At 52.6% G+C, this 13,508-nt stretch overlaps 1 protein-coding gene across 1 annotated transcript in view; it reads right to left on the bottom strand.

The window, feature by feature from the left end:
* Window positions 1-13,508, bottom strand: part of dnah2 (dynein, axonemal, heavy chain 2) — a 314,816-nt gene that overhangs the window by 262,278 nt on the left and 39,030 nt on the right. The window contains exons 10-11 of the mRNA XM_072493227.1: window positions 7,029-7,116; window positions 4,140-4,345 (exon numbers count right to left, since the gene is read on the bottom strand). Coding sequence (XP_072349328.1) covers window positions 4,140-4,345; window positions 7,029-7,116 — 294 coding nt within the window. The remainder of the gene's footprint in view (window positions 1-4,139; window positions 4,346-7,028; window positions 7,117-13,508) is intronic.

The following is a 13,508-nucleotide window of genomic DNA, read 5'->3' as shown; positions in this document are numbered from 1 at the left end:
CCCTCAGTACTGACCCTCTGACAGTGCGGCACTCCCTCAGTACTGACCCTCTGACAGTGCGGCACTCCCTCAGTACTGACCCACTGACAGTGCGGCACTCCCTCAGTACTGACCCTCTGACAGAGCGACACTCACTCAGTACTGACCCTCTGACAGTGCAGCACTCCCTCAGTACTGACCCTCTGACAGTGCGCCACTCCCTCAGTACTGACCCACTGACAGTGCGGCACTCCCTCAGTACTGACCCTCTGACAGTGCGGCACTCCCTCAGTACTGACCCTCTGACAGTGCGGCACTCCCTCAGTACTGACCCTCTGACAGAGCGGCACTCCCTCAGTACTGACCCTCTGACAGAGCGGCACTCACTCAGTACTGACCCTCTGACAGTGCGGCACTCCCTCAGTACTGACCCTCTGACAGTGCAGCACTCCCTCAGTACTGACCCTCTGACAGTGCGGCACTCCCTCAGTACTGACCCTCTGACAGTGCGGCACTCCCTCAGCACTGACCCTCTGACAGTGCGGCACTCCCTCAGCACTGACCCTCTGACAGTGCGGCACTCCCTCAGTACTGACCCTCTGACAGTGCGGCACTCCCTCAGTACTGACCCTCTGACAGTGCGGCACTCCCTCAATACTGACCCTCTGACAGTGCAGCACTCCCTCAGTACTGACCCTCTGACAGTGCGCCACTCCCTCAGTACTGACACTCTGACAGTGTGGCACTCCCTCAGTACTGACCCTCTGACAGTGCGGCACTCCCTCAGTACTGACCCTCCGACAGTGCGGCACTCCCTCAGTACTGACCCTCCGACAGTGCGGCACTCCCTCAGTAATGACCCTCTGACAGTGCGGCACTCCCTCAGTACTGACCCTCCGACAGTGCGGCACTCCCTCAGTACTGACCCTCCGACAGTGCGGCGCTCCCTCAGTACTGACCCTCTGACAGTGCAGCACTCCCTCAGTACTGACCCACGGACAGTGCGGCATTCCCTCAGTACTGACCCTCCGACAGTGCGGCACTCCCTCAGTACTGACCCTCCGACAGTGCGGCACTCCCTCAGTACTGACCCTCCGGCAGTGCGGCACTCCCTCAGTGCTGACCCACGGACAGTGCGGCACTCCCTCAGTACTGACCCTCTGACAGTGCGGCGCTCCCTCAGTACTGACCCTCTGACAGTGCGGCACTCCCTCAGTACTGTCCCTCTGACAGAGCAGCACTCCCTCAGTACTGACCCTCTGACAGTGCGGCACTCCCTCAGTACTGACCCTCTGACAGTGCGGCACTCCCTCAGTACTGACCCTCCGACAGTGCGGCACTCCCTCAGTACTGACCCTCCGACAGTGCGGCACTCCCCCAGTACTGACCCTCTGACAGTGCGGCACTCCCTCAGTGCTGACCCACGGACAGTGCGGCACTCCCTCAGTGCTGACCCACGGACAGAGCGGCACTCCCTCAGTACTGACCCTCCGACAGTGCGGCACTCCCTCAGTACTGACCCTCTGACAGTGCGGCACTCCCTCAGTACTGACCCTCTGACAGAGCGGCACTCACTCAGTACTGATCCTCTGACAGTGCGGCACTCCCTCAGTACTGACCCTCTGACAGAGCGGCACTCCCTCAGCACTGACCCTCTGACAGTGCGGCACTCCCTCAGCACTGACCCTCTGACAGTGCAGCACTCCCTCAGCACTGATCCTTTGACAGTGTGGCGCTCCCTCAGTACTGACCCTCTGACAGTGCGGCACTCCCTCAGCACTGATCCTTTGACAGTGTGGCGCTCCCTCAGTACTGACCCTCTGACAGTGCAGCCCTCCCTCAGTGCTGCAGTACTCTTTCAATACCAACCGACCAACAGTGTACCCTCCCTCAGTCCCCACACTCTGACAGTGCCTAATTCCCTCAGCACTGACCCTCTGACAGTGCGGCACTCCCTCAGTACTGACCCTCTGACAGTGCGGCACTCCCTCAACACTGACCCTCTGACAGTGCGGCACTCCCTCAGCACTGACCCTCTGACAGTGCGGCACTCCCTCAGCACTGACCCTCTGACAGTGCGGCACTCCCTCAGTACTGACCCTCTGACAGTGCGGCACTCCCTCAATACTGACCCTCTGACAGTGCAGCACTCCCTCAGTACTGACCCTCTGACAGTGCGGCACTCCCTCCGTACTGACCCTCTGACAGTGCAGCACTCCCTCAGTACTGACCCTCTGACAGTGCGGCACTCCCTCAGTACTGACACTCTGGCACTGCGGCACTCCCTCAGTACTGACCCTCCGACAGTGCGCCACTCCCTCAGTACTGACCCACGGACAGTGCGGCACTCCCTCAGTACTGACCCTCTGACAGTGCGGCACTCCCTCAGTACTGACCCTCTGACAGTGCGGCACTCCCTCAGTACTGACCCTCTGACAGTGCGGCACTCCCTCAGTACTGACCCTCTGACAGTGCGGCACTCCCTCAGTACTGTCCCTCTGACAGTGCGGCACTCCCTCAGTCCTGACCCTCTGACAGTGCAGCACTCCCTCAGTACTGACCCTCTGACAGTGCGGGACTCCCTCCGTACTGACCCTCTGACAGTGCAGCACTCCCTCAGTACTGACCCTCTGACAGTGCGGCACTCCCTCAGTACTGACACTCTGGCACTGCGGCACTCCCTCAGTACTGACCCTCTGACAGTGCACCACTCCCTCAGTACTGACCCACGGACAGTGCGGCACTCCCTCAGTACTGACCCTCTGACAGTGCGGCACTCCCTCAGTACTGACCCTCTGACAGTGCGGCACTCCCTCAGTACTGTCCCTCTGACAGTGCGGCACTCCCTCAGTACTGACCCTCTGACAGTGCAGCACTCCCTCAGTACTGACCCTCTGACAGTGCGGCACTCCCTCAGTACTGACCCTCTGACAGTGCGGCACTCCCTCAGTACTGACACTCTGACAGTGCGGCACTCCCTCAGTACTGACCCACTGACAATGCGGCACTCCCTCAGTACTGACCCTCTGACAGTGCGCCACTCCCTCAGTACTGACCCACGGACAGTGCGGCACTCCCTCAGTACTGACCCTCTGACAGTGCGGCACTCCCTCAGTACTGACCCTCTGACAGTGCGCCACTCCCTCAGTACTGACCCACGGACAGTGCGGCACTCCCTCAGTACTGACCCTCTGACAGTGCGGCACTCCCTCAGTACTGACCCTCTGACAGTGCGGCACTCCCTCAGTACTGTCCCTCTGACAGTGCGGCACTCCCTCAGTCCTGACCCTCTGACAGTGCAGCACTCCCTCAGTCCTGACCCTCTGACAGTGCGGCACTCCCTCAGTGCTGACCCTCTGACAGTGCGCCACTCCCTCAGTACTGACACTCTGACAGTGTGGCACTCCCTCAGTACTGACCCACTGACAATGCGGCACTCCCTCAGTACTGACCCTCTGACAGTGCGGCACTCCCTCAGTGCTGACCCTCTGACAGTGCACCACTCCCTCAGTACTGACACTCTGACAGTGCGGCACTCCCTCAGTACTGACCCTCTGACAGTGCGGCACTCCCTCAGTACTGACCCTCTGACAGTGCGGCACTCCCTCAATACTGACCCTCTGACAGTGCGGTACTCCCTCAGTACTGACCCTCTGACAGTGCGGCACTCCCTCAGTACTGATCCTTTGACAGTGTGGCGCTCCCTCAGTACTGACCCTCTGACATTGCAGCACTCCCTCAATTGGCCCTCTGACCATACAGCCCTCCCTCAGTGCTGCAGTACTCTTTCAATACCAACCGACCAACAGTGTAGCCCTCCCTCAGTCCCCACACTCTGACAGTGCCTAATTCCCGCAGTACTGACCCTCCAATGGTGCACATTTTCTTCAGTAACAGAGCACTGGGAATACCAGCCTGGAGAAGGTCTGTGCGTCCCCGGAATGGGTGTTGAACACCCAGCCTGTCGAGTGAAGTGGGAGAGTGCTGTCCACTGAGCCATGTCTGACACCCATGGAGACAAGGCAAAGATTGAACAACCATGGCTAACAAAAGAGCCAAGCAGTCTCAATGGCACGCCCCACTGCTCCTGCACGGTCCAATGGGTTTGACACTGGGTTATGTGCCTTTGAAGCAATCTTCTCAGGGTCAATGAGACTGACCTGCTGTATTCATCGTGCCAGAACGTATTCTTCACGTCCAGGATCTCATTCTTCATGAGTTTCAGCATTTGCAGGTATTTATCAAAGGTGGCCTCGATCTCCAGGAGGCTCCGGGTGACGTCGGGGCCGCGGTGCCCACCGAAACAGGGCAGCGGTATCTGCTCGCCATCTTCCCAGCGGGCAAAGAACTCCTGGCATTCGCACACCTGGGCAGGTTGGAGGAGGAAACAGCGACGTTTTACAGTACGGCAGCAGGAGTGATTGATGGGACAACGCCGAGGCTGTCAGCGAGTCAGGGGAAATCTCGGTGTCCCTTGGCCCAAGCTTTATCACCACCATGAATCTCCACGCTCAAACAGAAAGAAGACAGGCATTTCAATAGCACCTTTCAGCACTTCAGCACATCAGAAAACAATTCACTGCCAATTATTCTGAAAGTTTGGAATTAATGGTACTGCTGGAAACACAGAAGGGAATTTAAACCCTGCAAACTCCGACAACCAGTATTGATTAAGGTCATCAGGTTATCTGTTTTTACATGTTGCTGATTCAGGACATTGGGGGCGACTCGTCTAGTCTTAACGGATTTGTTGCACGGGTGTTACATTTGCCTGAAAGGATCACGGGGAACGGTTTAAGTTTCGGCTGGAAGACAGACCCTCCGACACTGCGGCACTCCCTCAGTACTGACCCTCTGACAGTGCGGCACTGCCTCAGTACTGACCCTCTGACAGTGCAGCACTCCCTCAGTACTGACCCTCTGACAGTGCAGCACTCCCTCAGTACTGACCCTCCGACAGTGCGGCACTCCCTCAGTACTGACCCTCTGACAGTGCGGCACTCCCTCAGTACTGACCCTCTGACAGTGCGGCACTCCCTCAGTACTGACCCTCCGACAGTGCGGCACTCCCTCAGTACTGACCCTCTGACAGTGCGGCACTCCCTCAGTACTGACCCTCCGACAGTGCGGCACTCCCTCAGTACTGACCCTCTGACAGTGCGGCACTCCCTCAGTACTGACCCTCTGACAGTGCGGCACTCCCTCAGTACTGACCCTCCGACAGTGCGGCACTCCCTCAGTACTGACCCTCCGACAGTGCGGCACTCCCTCAGTACTGACCCTCTGACAGTGCGGCACTCCCTCAGTACTGACCCTCTGACAGTGCGGCACTCCCTCAGTACAGACCCTCCGGCACTCCCTCAGTACTGACCCCGGCTGTGCAGCACTCCCTCAGTACTGACCCTCTGACAGTGCGGCACTCCCTCAGTACTGACCCTCTGACAGTGCGGCACTCCCTCAGTACTGACCCTCTGACAGTGCGGCGCTCCCTCAGTACTGACCCTCTGACAGTGCAGCACTCCCTCAGTACTGACACCTCTGACAGTGCAGCACTCCCTCAGTACTGACCCTCCGACAGTGCAGCACTCCCTCAGTACTGACCCTCTGACAGTGCGGCACTCCCTCAGCACTGACCCTCTGACAGTGCAGCACTCCCTCAGTACTGACCCTATGACAGTGCAGCACTCCCTCAGTACTGACCCTCTGACAGTGCGGCACTCCCTCAGTACTGACCCTCTGACAATGCGGCACTCCCTCAGTACTGACCCACTGACAGTGCAGCACGCCCTCAGTACTGACCCTCTGACAGTGCGGCACTCCCTCAGTACTGACCCTCTGACAATGCGGCACTCCCTTAGTACTGACCCTCTGACAGTGCAGCACTCCCTCAGTACTGACCCTCTGACAGTGCGGCACTCCCTCAGCACTGCCTTCTGACAGTGCAGCACTCCCTCAGCACTGACCGTCTGACAGTGCAGCACTCCCTCAGTACTGACCCTCTGACAGTGCGACACTCCCTCAGTACTGACCCTCTGACAGTGCAGCACTCCCTCAGTACTGACCCTCTGACAGTGCAGCAGTCCCTCCGTACTGACCCTCTGACAGTGCGGCACTCCCTCAGTACTGAGCCTCCGACAGTGCAGCACTCCCTCCCTCAGTACTGACCCTCTGACAGTGCAGCACTCCCTCAGTACTGACCCTCTGAGAATGCGGCACTCCCTCAGGTCTGACCCTCAGGTCTGACCCTCTGACAATGCAGCACTCCCTCAGTACTGACCTTCTGACAATGCGGCACCCCCTCAGTACTGACCCTCTGACAATGCGGCACCCCCTCAGTACAGACTCTCCGGCACTCCCTCAGTACTGACCCCGGCTGTGCAGCACTCCCTCAGTACTGACCCCCTGACAGTGCAACACTCCCTCAGTACTGACCCTCTGACAATGCAGGCCCACCTTAGTACTGTCACTGGAAACTCAAGCTTCAATTATGAGCTCAAGCTTGTGCAATAGGAACTGAATTGTTCTCTCTCGGAGGCAAGAGAGACACTCACTGATTCCCAACTGTTCTCCTTGTCCCCTTTGGTCCAGTATTATTCGGTGCCACTACTGGGTGATTCAGTCTGATTCTCCCTCCTGTTATCGCCAATCTAATCTGCCGCCTAGCAGAAGGGACTCCCATGTCATTATTAGTGCATTCCGTATTTCAGTAGCTCGCCCACCAGTGATGGGTCACACGGGTATACTTGGCCGTTGTGAGCAGGCAGAGCACAGATGAAGGCAGTTTCAGTGGGAGAAAAATGGGGAAAAGGCTGCGAAGGAGGGAAGAATAAGGGGAATATGCCTGCTGAATCCTGGCACTGTGCCTGCTTCTCGACTGTTAAATTTCTAACTTCTTTCCGTTTTGATGAAAGGAATATTAACTCTCTCTCTCTCCATAGTTTCTATCTAACCTGTCTCTGACTATATTTCAGAGTTGCAGCCTCTGCCCTATTTGTTTCTAGTTTGATTTATCTCTGTGGATGAGTATTAAATTGCTTTCGCAGCCATACCTCAAGCAGGTCCCTACATCGCTGTATAAAGGCATCCACTTGGGCAAAGACACTTGAGTTGTCTAAGATCCAGGGAATGTTTGAAAACCTGTAACCAGAAGGGAAGCACACATTTCAGATGCAGTTCCTTGCCCCAAAGTCTTACCTCAATCCTCCTCTTGAAAGTACAGGGCCGCGCCGCAGAACAGTGTCACTGGCACCTTGCGTGTCCGATCAAACCCGCCGTGTTCCCGGGATGTCGTTTTCCCGACGCGACTGGTGCTGGGGATGACTGATGCAAGGAAATAGGCGGCACGGTAGCACAGTGGTTAGCACTGTTGCCTCACAGCTCCAGGGTCCCGGGTTCGATTCCCGGCTTGGGTCACTGTCTGTGCGGAGTCTGCACGTTCTCCCCGTGTCTGCGTGGGTTTCCTCCGGGTGCTCCGGTTTCCTCCCACAAGTCCCGAAAGACGTGCTGTTGGGTGAATTGGACATTCTGAATTCTCCCTCTGTGTGCCCGAACAGGCGCCGGAATGTGACGACTAGGGGCTTTTCACAGTAACGTCATTGCAATGTTAATGTAAGCCTACTTGTGACACTAATAAAGATTATTATTAAAGCTGGGTCTCCGGGCTACCAGGTCTCTCGGCCACGATAGATGCAGAGGAAAGATCTCTGTGACAATAATAAAGATTATTATTAAATGGCACTGTGGGGCACGTTAAAGAATGTGGATTGCGGGGCAGGCTCGAGGGAAGTTCAGAACCACACACAGAGCGGGCTGGGTAAGGGTGGCAGCTTCCCTCTCCTGAAGGGTATCAACCCATGGACTCAGTTGTTGATGACAATCCAGGAGTGAGTTTTCATGGTCGTTTTGCCTGGTGCCAGCCCATAGTGTGTCTGATTTAACTGGGGTTTAACTACACTGCCTGGCAAGGTAGGATTTGAACTCACCAGTTCAGAGTTACTAATCTAGAAGCCTTGACCATCATGTTGCTGTATCCACGATTCAACCATCACTGCCAGTGTGGCTGAAACCTATAATGCTTCCATCCAATACATACATACCCACAAACCTAGACACACTTGCACACAACTAGACACACAAACATGCCCACGCACAAACCTAGACACCCTTGCACACAACGAGACACACAAACACAACTATATACAAACACACACACAAACCTTTTTAAAATAAATTTAGAATACCCAATTATTTTTTTCGCAATTTAGCGTGGCCAATCCACCAACCCTGCACATCTTTGGGTTGTGGGGGTGAGACCCACGCAGGCACAGGGAGAATGTGCAAACTCCACACGGACAGTGACCCAGGGCCGGGATCGATCACGGGTCCACAGTGCCATAGGCAGCAGTGCTAACCACTGCACCACCATGCCGCCCTACACACAAACCTACACACACTTGCACACAACTATACACACAAGTACAACTATATACACAGAAAGCTCTGTACACACAAAACTGTGTACACACAAAACTGTGTACACACACACACTCATGCGCAAACCTAGACACACAACAATGCACACAAACACAACTATACACACAAAACTATATATACACATGCACACATACGCAAACATAGACTTGGACACACCCATACACATGTGCACACAGACACACATACATGTGCAAACATAGACGCACCTGCAAACAACTATACCCACACACCTGCACACATAGACGCACAGACGCAAACATAAAACACAACTATGCAGAACTATATAAAAATATACATACACACACACACACCTCTATACATCCCCACTCACACACACGCCAAGAAAGCAAAGGATTATGGGCTCAGACAGTAAAGCAGAACTGAGGCCACAATCAGATCAGCCAGGAACTTATTGAATGGTGGAACAGGCTCGAGGGGCCGAATGGCCTCCTCCTGTTCTTATTTTTTATGAGCTTATGCTGACACACATAAACACACAAGTATACATGCACACCGACACACGAACACACAAATATACATGCAGACAGACACACGAACACACAAATATACATGCACACCGACACACGAACACACAAATATACACACACACACAGACACAGGAACACACAAGTATACACACACACAGACACACAAATATACATGCACACAGACACACGAACACACAAATATACATGCACACCGACACACGAACACACAAATATACACGCACACAGGAACACACAAATATACACACACACAAATATACATGCACACAGACACATGAACACACAAATACATGCACACAGACACGAGCACACAAGTGTGCTCGTGTGTGTGTATACGTGTGTGTTCATGTGTCTGTGTGCGTGTATATTTGTGTTTGTGTGTCTGTGTGCATGTATACTTGTGTGCTCGTCTGTCTGTGTATACAAGTATACATGCACACAGACACACGAACACAAATATACATGCACACAGACACACGAACACACAAGTATACACACACACAGACACACAAGCACACAAGTATACATACACACACACGAACACACAAATATACATGCACACAGACACAGACACAAATATACACGCACACAGATACACGAACACAAGTATACATGCACACAGACACACTGACACAAATATACACGCACACAGACACACGAACACACAAATATACACGCACACACACAAACACACACGTATACATGCACACAGACACACAAACACGCAAATATACACGCACGCACACACAAGTATACACACACAGACACCCAAGTATACATGCACACAGACACACGAACACAAGTATACACGCACACAGACACACGAGCACACAAGTATACACACACACAGACACACCAGCATACAAGTATACACTCACACAGACACATGAACACACACACAGACACATGAGCACACAAGTATACAGGCACACAAGTATACAGGCACACGTGAACATACAAGTATACACACACACGAGCACATAAGTATACATGCACACAGACACATGAGCACACAAGTATACATGCACACACGCACAAGTATACAGGCACACAGCACACGTGAACGTACAAGTATACACACAGACACACGAGCACATAAGTATACATGCACACAGACACACGAGCACACAAGTATACATGCACACAGACACACAAACACACAGGTACACAAATATACACGCACACAGACACACGAGCACACAAATATACACGCACACAGACACATGAACACACAAGTTTGCACTCAGTGCTGAATTTGGTGCATTTGAGTGCTATAGTGAGAGTTTGGTGACTGAGGGAGTATAAGGCTTCATTTTTATCTAAAGTCTAGTCTTTCTTTTATTTAGTTAATTAACTTAAAAGTTGCCGTTTGGTTTAGAAGAAGGTGAATTTTCAATCAGCTTTAAACAGGCTTCTACTTGTAGGCACTTGCAGCTGGGGCTTGTTAATTAGTTAATTGGATTTGGCCAGTTTTCAGAGGCTAGATTCACAGTATAAAAGTGATCCCCTACAGTGCAGACTTTGTTTGCACTGAGTGCTGAATTTGGTGCATTTGAGTGCTAGAGTGAGAGTTTGGTGACTGAGGGAGTGCTGAATTTGGTGCATTTGAAAGCTATAGTGAGAGTTTGGTGACTGAGGGAGTGCTGAATTTGGTGCATTTGAGTGCTATAGTGAGAGTTTGGTGACTGAGGGAGTGCTGAATTTGGTGCATTTGAGTGCTATAGTGAGAGTTTGGTGACTGAGGGAGTGCTGAATTTGGTGCATTTGAGTGCTATAGTGAGAGTTTGGTGACTGAGGGAGTTAGGTGAGGAGGGAGTAAGGTGCTCCTTTCATTTTGTTTCCTACATTTCCGCAAAGTGTGAGAAGAAGAGAGCCAGGAGTTTACAGAGAGTGCAGCTGACTGGGAGCAGAGTCGGAGGGCGGAGATCCAGTTGGTCCACAGAGCAGCTATATTCTGTAAGGTAAGAGGGGATGGAGGCTAGTACAGTTACATGCTCCTCCTGTAGGATGTGGGTGGTGAGGGATACCACCGGTGTCCCCGCTGACTATACCTGCGGGAAGTGCACCCAACTCCAGCTCCTCAAAGACCGTGTTAGGGAACTGGAGCTGAAGCTGGATGAACTTCGAATCATCCGGGAGGCAGAGGGGGTGATTGAGAAGAGTTACAGGGAGGTAACCACACCCAAGGTACAGGACAAGAATAGCTGGGTTACAGTCAGGGGAAAAAAAACAACAGGCAGACAGTGCAGGGAACCCTCGTGGCCGTTCCCCTTCAAAACAAGTATACCGTTTTGGATGCTACTGGGGGGGGGGGGGGGGGGGGGATGACCTACCGGGGGAAGGTCCTAGCGGCCAGGTCTCTGGCATTGAGTCTGGCTCTGGGGCTCAGAAGGGAAGGGGGGAGAATAGAAAAGCAATAGTTGTAGGAGATTCAATGGTTAGGGAAATAGATAGGAGATTCTGTGGTCGCGAGTGAGACTCCCGGAAGGTATGTTGCCTCCCGGGTGCCAGGGCCAGGGATGTCTCGGATCGTGTCTTCAGGATCCTTAAGGGGGAGGGTAAGCAGCCAGAAGTCGTGGTGCACATTGGTACCAACGACGTAGGTAGGAAAAGGGGTGTGGAGGTAATAAATTAGTTTAGGGAGTTAGGCTGGAAGTTAAAAGCCAGGACAGACAGAGTTGTCATCTCTGGTTTGTTGCCGGTACCACGTGATAGTGAGGCTAGGACTAGGGAGAGAGTGCAGCTGAACACGTGGCTGCAGGAATGGTGTAGGAGGGAGGGCTTCAGGTATTTGGATAATTGGAGCGCATTCTGGGGAAGGTGGGACCTGTACAAGCAGGACGGGTTGCATCTGAACCAGAGGGGCACCAATATCCTGGGAGGGAGGTTTTCTAGTACTCTTCGGGAGGGTTTAAACTAATTTGGCAGGGGAATGGGAACCGGATTTGTAGTCCAGCAACTAAGGTAGCCGATATTCAGGACGCCAAAGAGTGTAATGAGGCAATGGGGAAGGGAACACTGACAAAGGAGAGTACTTGCAGGCACGGAGATGGGTTGAAGTGTGTATACTTCAACGCAGGAAGCAACAGGAATAAGGTGGGTGAACTTAAGACATGGATCGGTACTTGGGACTACGATGTGGTGCCCATCACGGAAACTTGGATAGAAGAGGGGCAGAAATGGTTGTTGGAGGTCCCTGGTTATAGATGTTTCAATAAGATTAGGGAGGGTGGTAAAAGAGGTGGGAGGGGGAGGGGGGGGGTGGCATTGTTAATTAGAGATGGTATAACAGCTGCAGAAAGGCAGTTCGGGGAGTATCAGCCTATTGAGGTAGTATGGGTTGAAGTCAGAAATAGGAAAGGAGCAGTCACCTTGTTAGGAGTTTTCTATAGGCCCCCCAATAGTAGCAGAGATGTGGAGGAACAGATTGGGAAACAGATTTTGGGAAGGTGCAGAAGTCACAGGGTAGTAGTCATGGGTGACTTTAACTTCCCAAACATTGAGTGGAAACTCTTTCGATCAAATAGTTTGGATGGGGTGATGTTTGTGCAGTGTGTCCAGGAAGCTTTTCTAACACAGTATGTAGATTGTCTGACCAGAGGAAGGGCAATATTGGATTTAGTACGTGGTAATGAACCAGGGCAAGTGATAGATTTGTTAGTGGGGGAGCATTTTGGAGATAGTGACCACAATTCTGTGACTTTCACTTTAGTAATGGAGAGGGATAGGTGCGTGCAACAGGGCAAGGTTTACAATTGGGGGAAGGGTAAATACGATGTTGTCAGACAAGAATTGAAGTGCATAAGTTGGGAACATAGGCTGGCAGGGAAGGACACAAGTGAAATGTGGAACTTGTTCAAGGAACAGGTACTACGTGTCCTTGATATGTATGTCCCTGTCAGGCAGGGAAGAGATGGTCGAGTGAGGGAACCATGGTTGACAAGAGAGGTTGAATGTCTTGTTAAGAGGAAAAAGGAGACTTATGTAAGGCTGAGGAAACAAGGTTCAGACAAGGCGTTGGAGGGATACAAGATAGCCAGGAGGGAACTGAAGAAAGGGATTAGGAGAGCTAAGAGAGGGCATGAACAATCTTTGGCGGGTAGGATCAAGGAAAACCCCAAGGCCTTTTACACATATGTAAGAAATATGAGAATGACTAGAGCGAGGGTAGGTCCGATCAAGGACAGTAGTGGGAGATTGTGTATGGAGTCTGAAGAGATAGGAGAGGTCTTGAACGAGTACTTTTCTTCTGTATTTACAAATGAGAGGGGCCATATTGTTGGAGAGGACAGTGTGAAACAGACTGGTAAGCTCGAGGAAATACTTGTTAGGAAGGAAGATGTGTTGGGCATTTTGAAAAACTTGAGGATAGACAAGTCCCCCTGACGGGATATATCCAAGGATTCTATGGGAAGCAAGAGATGAAATTGCAGAGCCGTTGGCAATGATCTTTTCGTCCTCACTGTCAACAGGGGTGGTACCAGGGGATTGGAGAGTGGCGAATGTCGTGCCCCTGTTCAAAAAAGGGAC

Source organism: Scyliorhinus torazame, chromosome 31, assembly GCF_047496885.1.
Source record: "Scyliorhinus torazame isolate Kashiwa2021f chromosome 31, sScyTor2.1, whole genome shotgun sequence".
Taxonomy (NCBI): Eukaryota; Metazoa; Chordata; class Chondrichthyes; order Carcharhiniformes; family Scyliorhinidae; genus Scyliorhinus; species Scyliorhinus torazame.
This window is presented reverse-complemented; position numbering and strand designations above follow the sequence as displayed.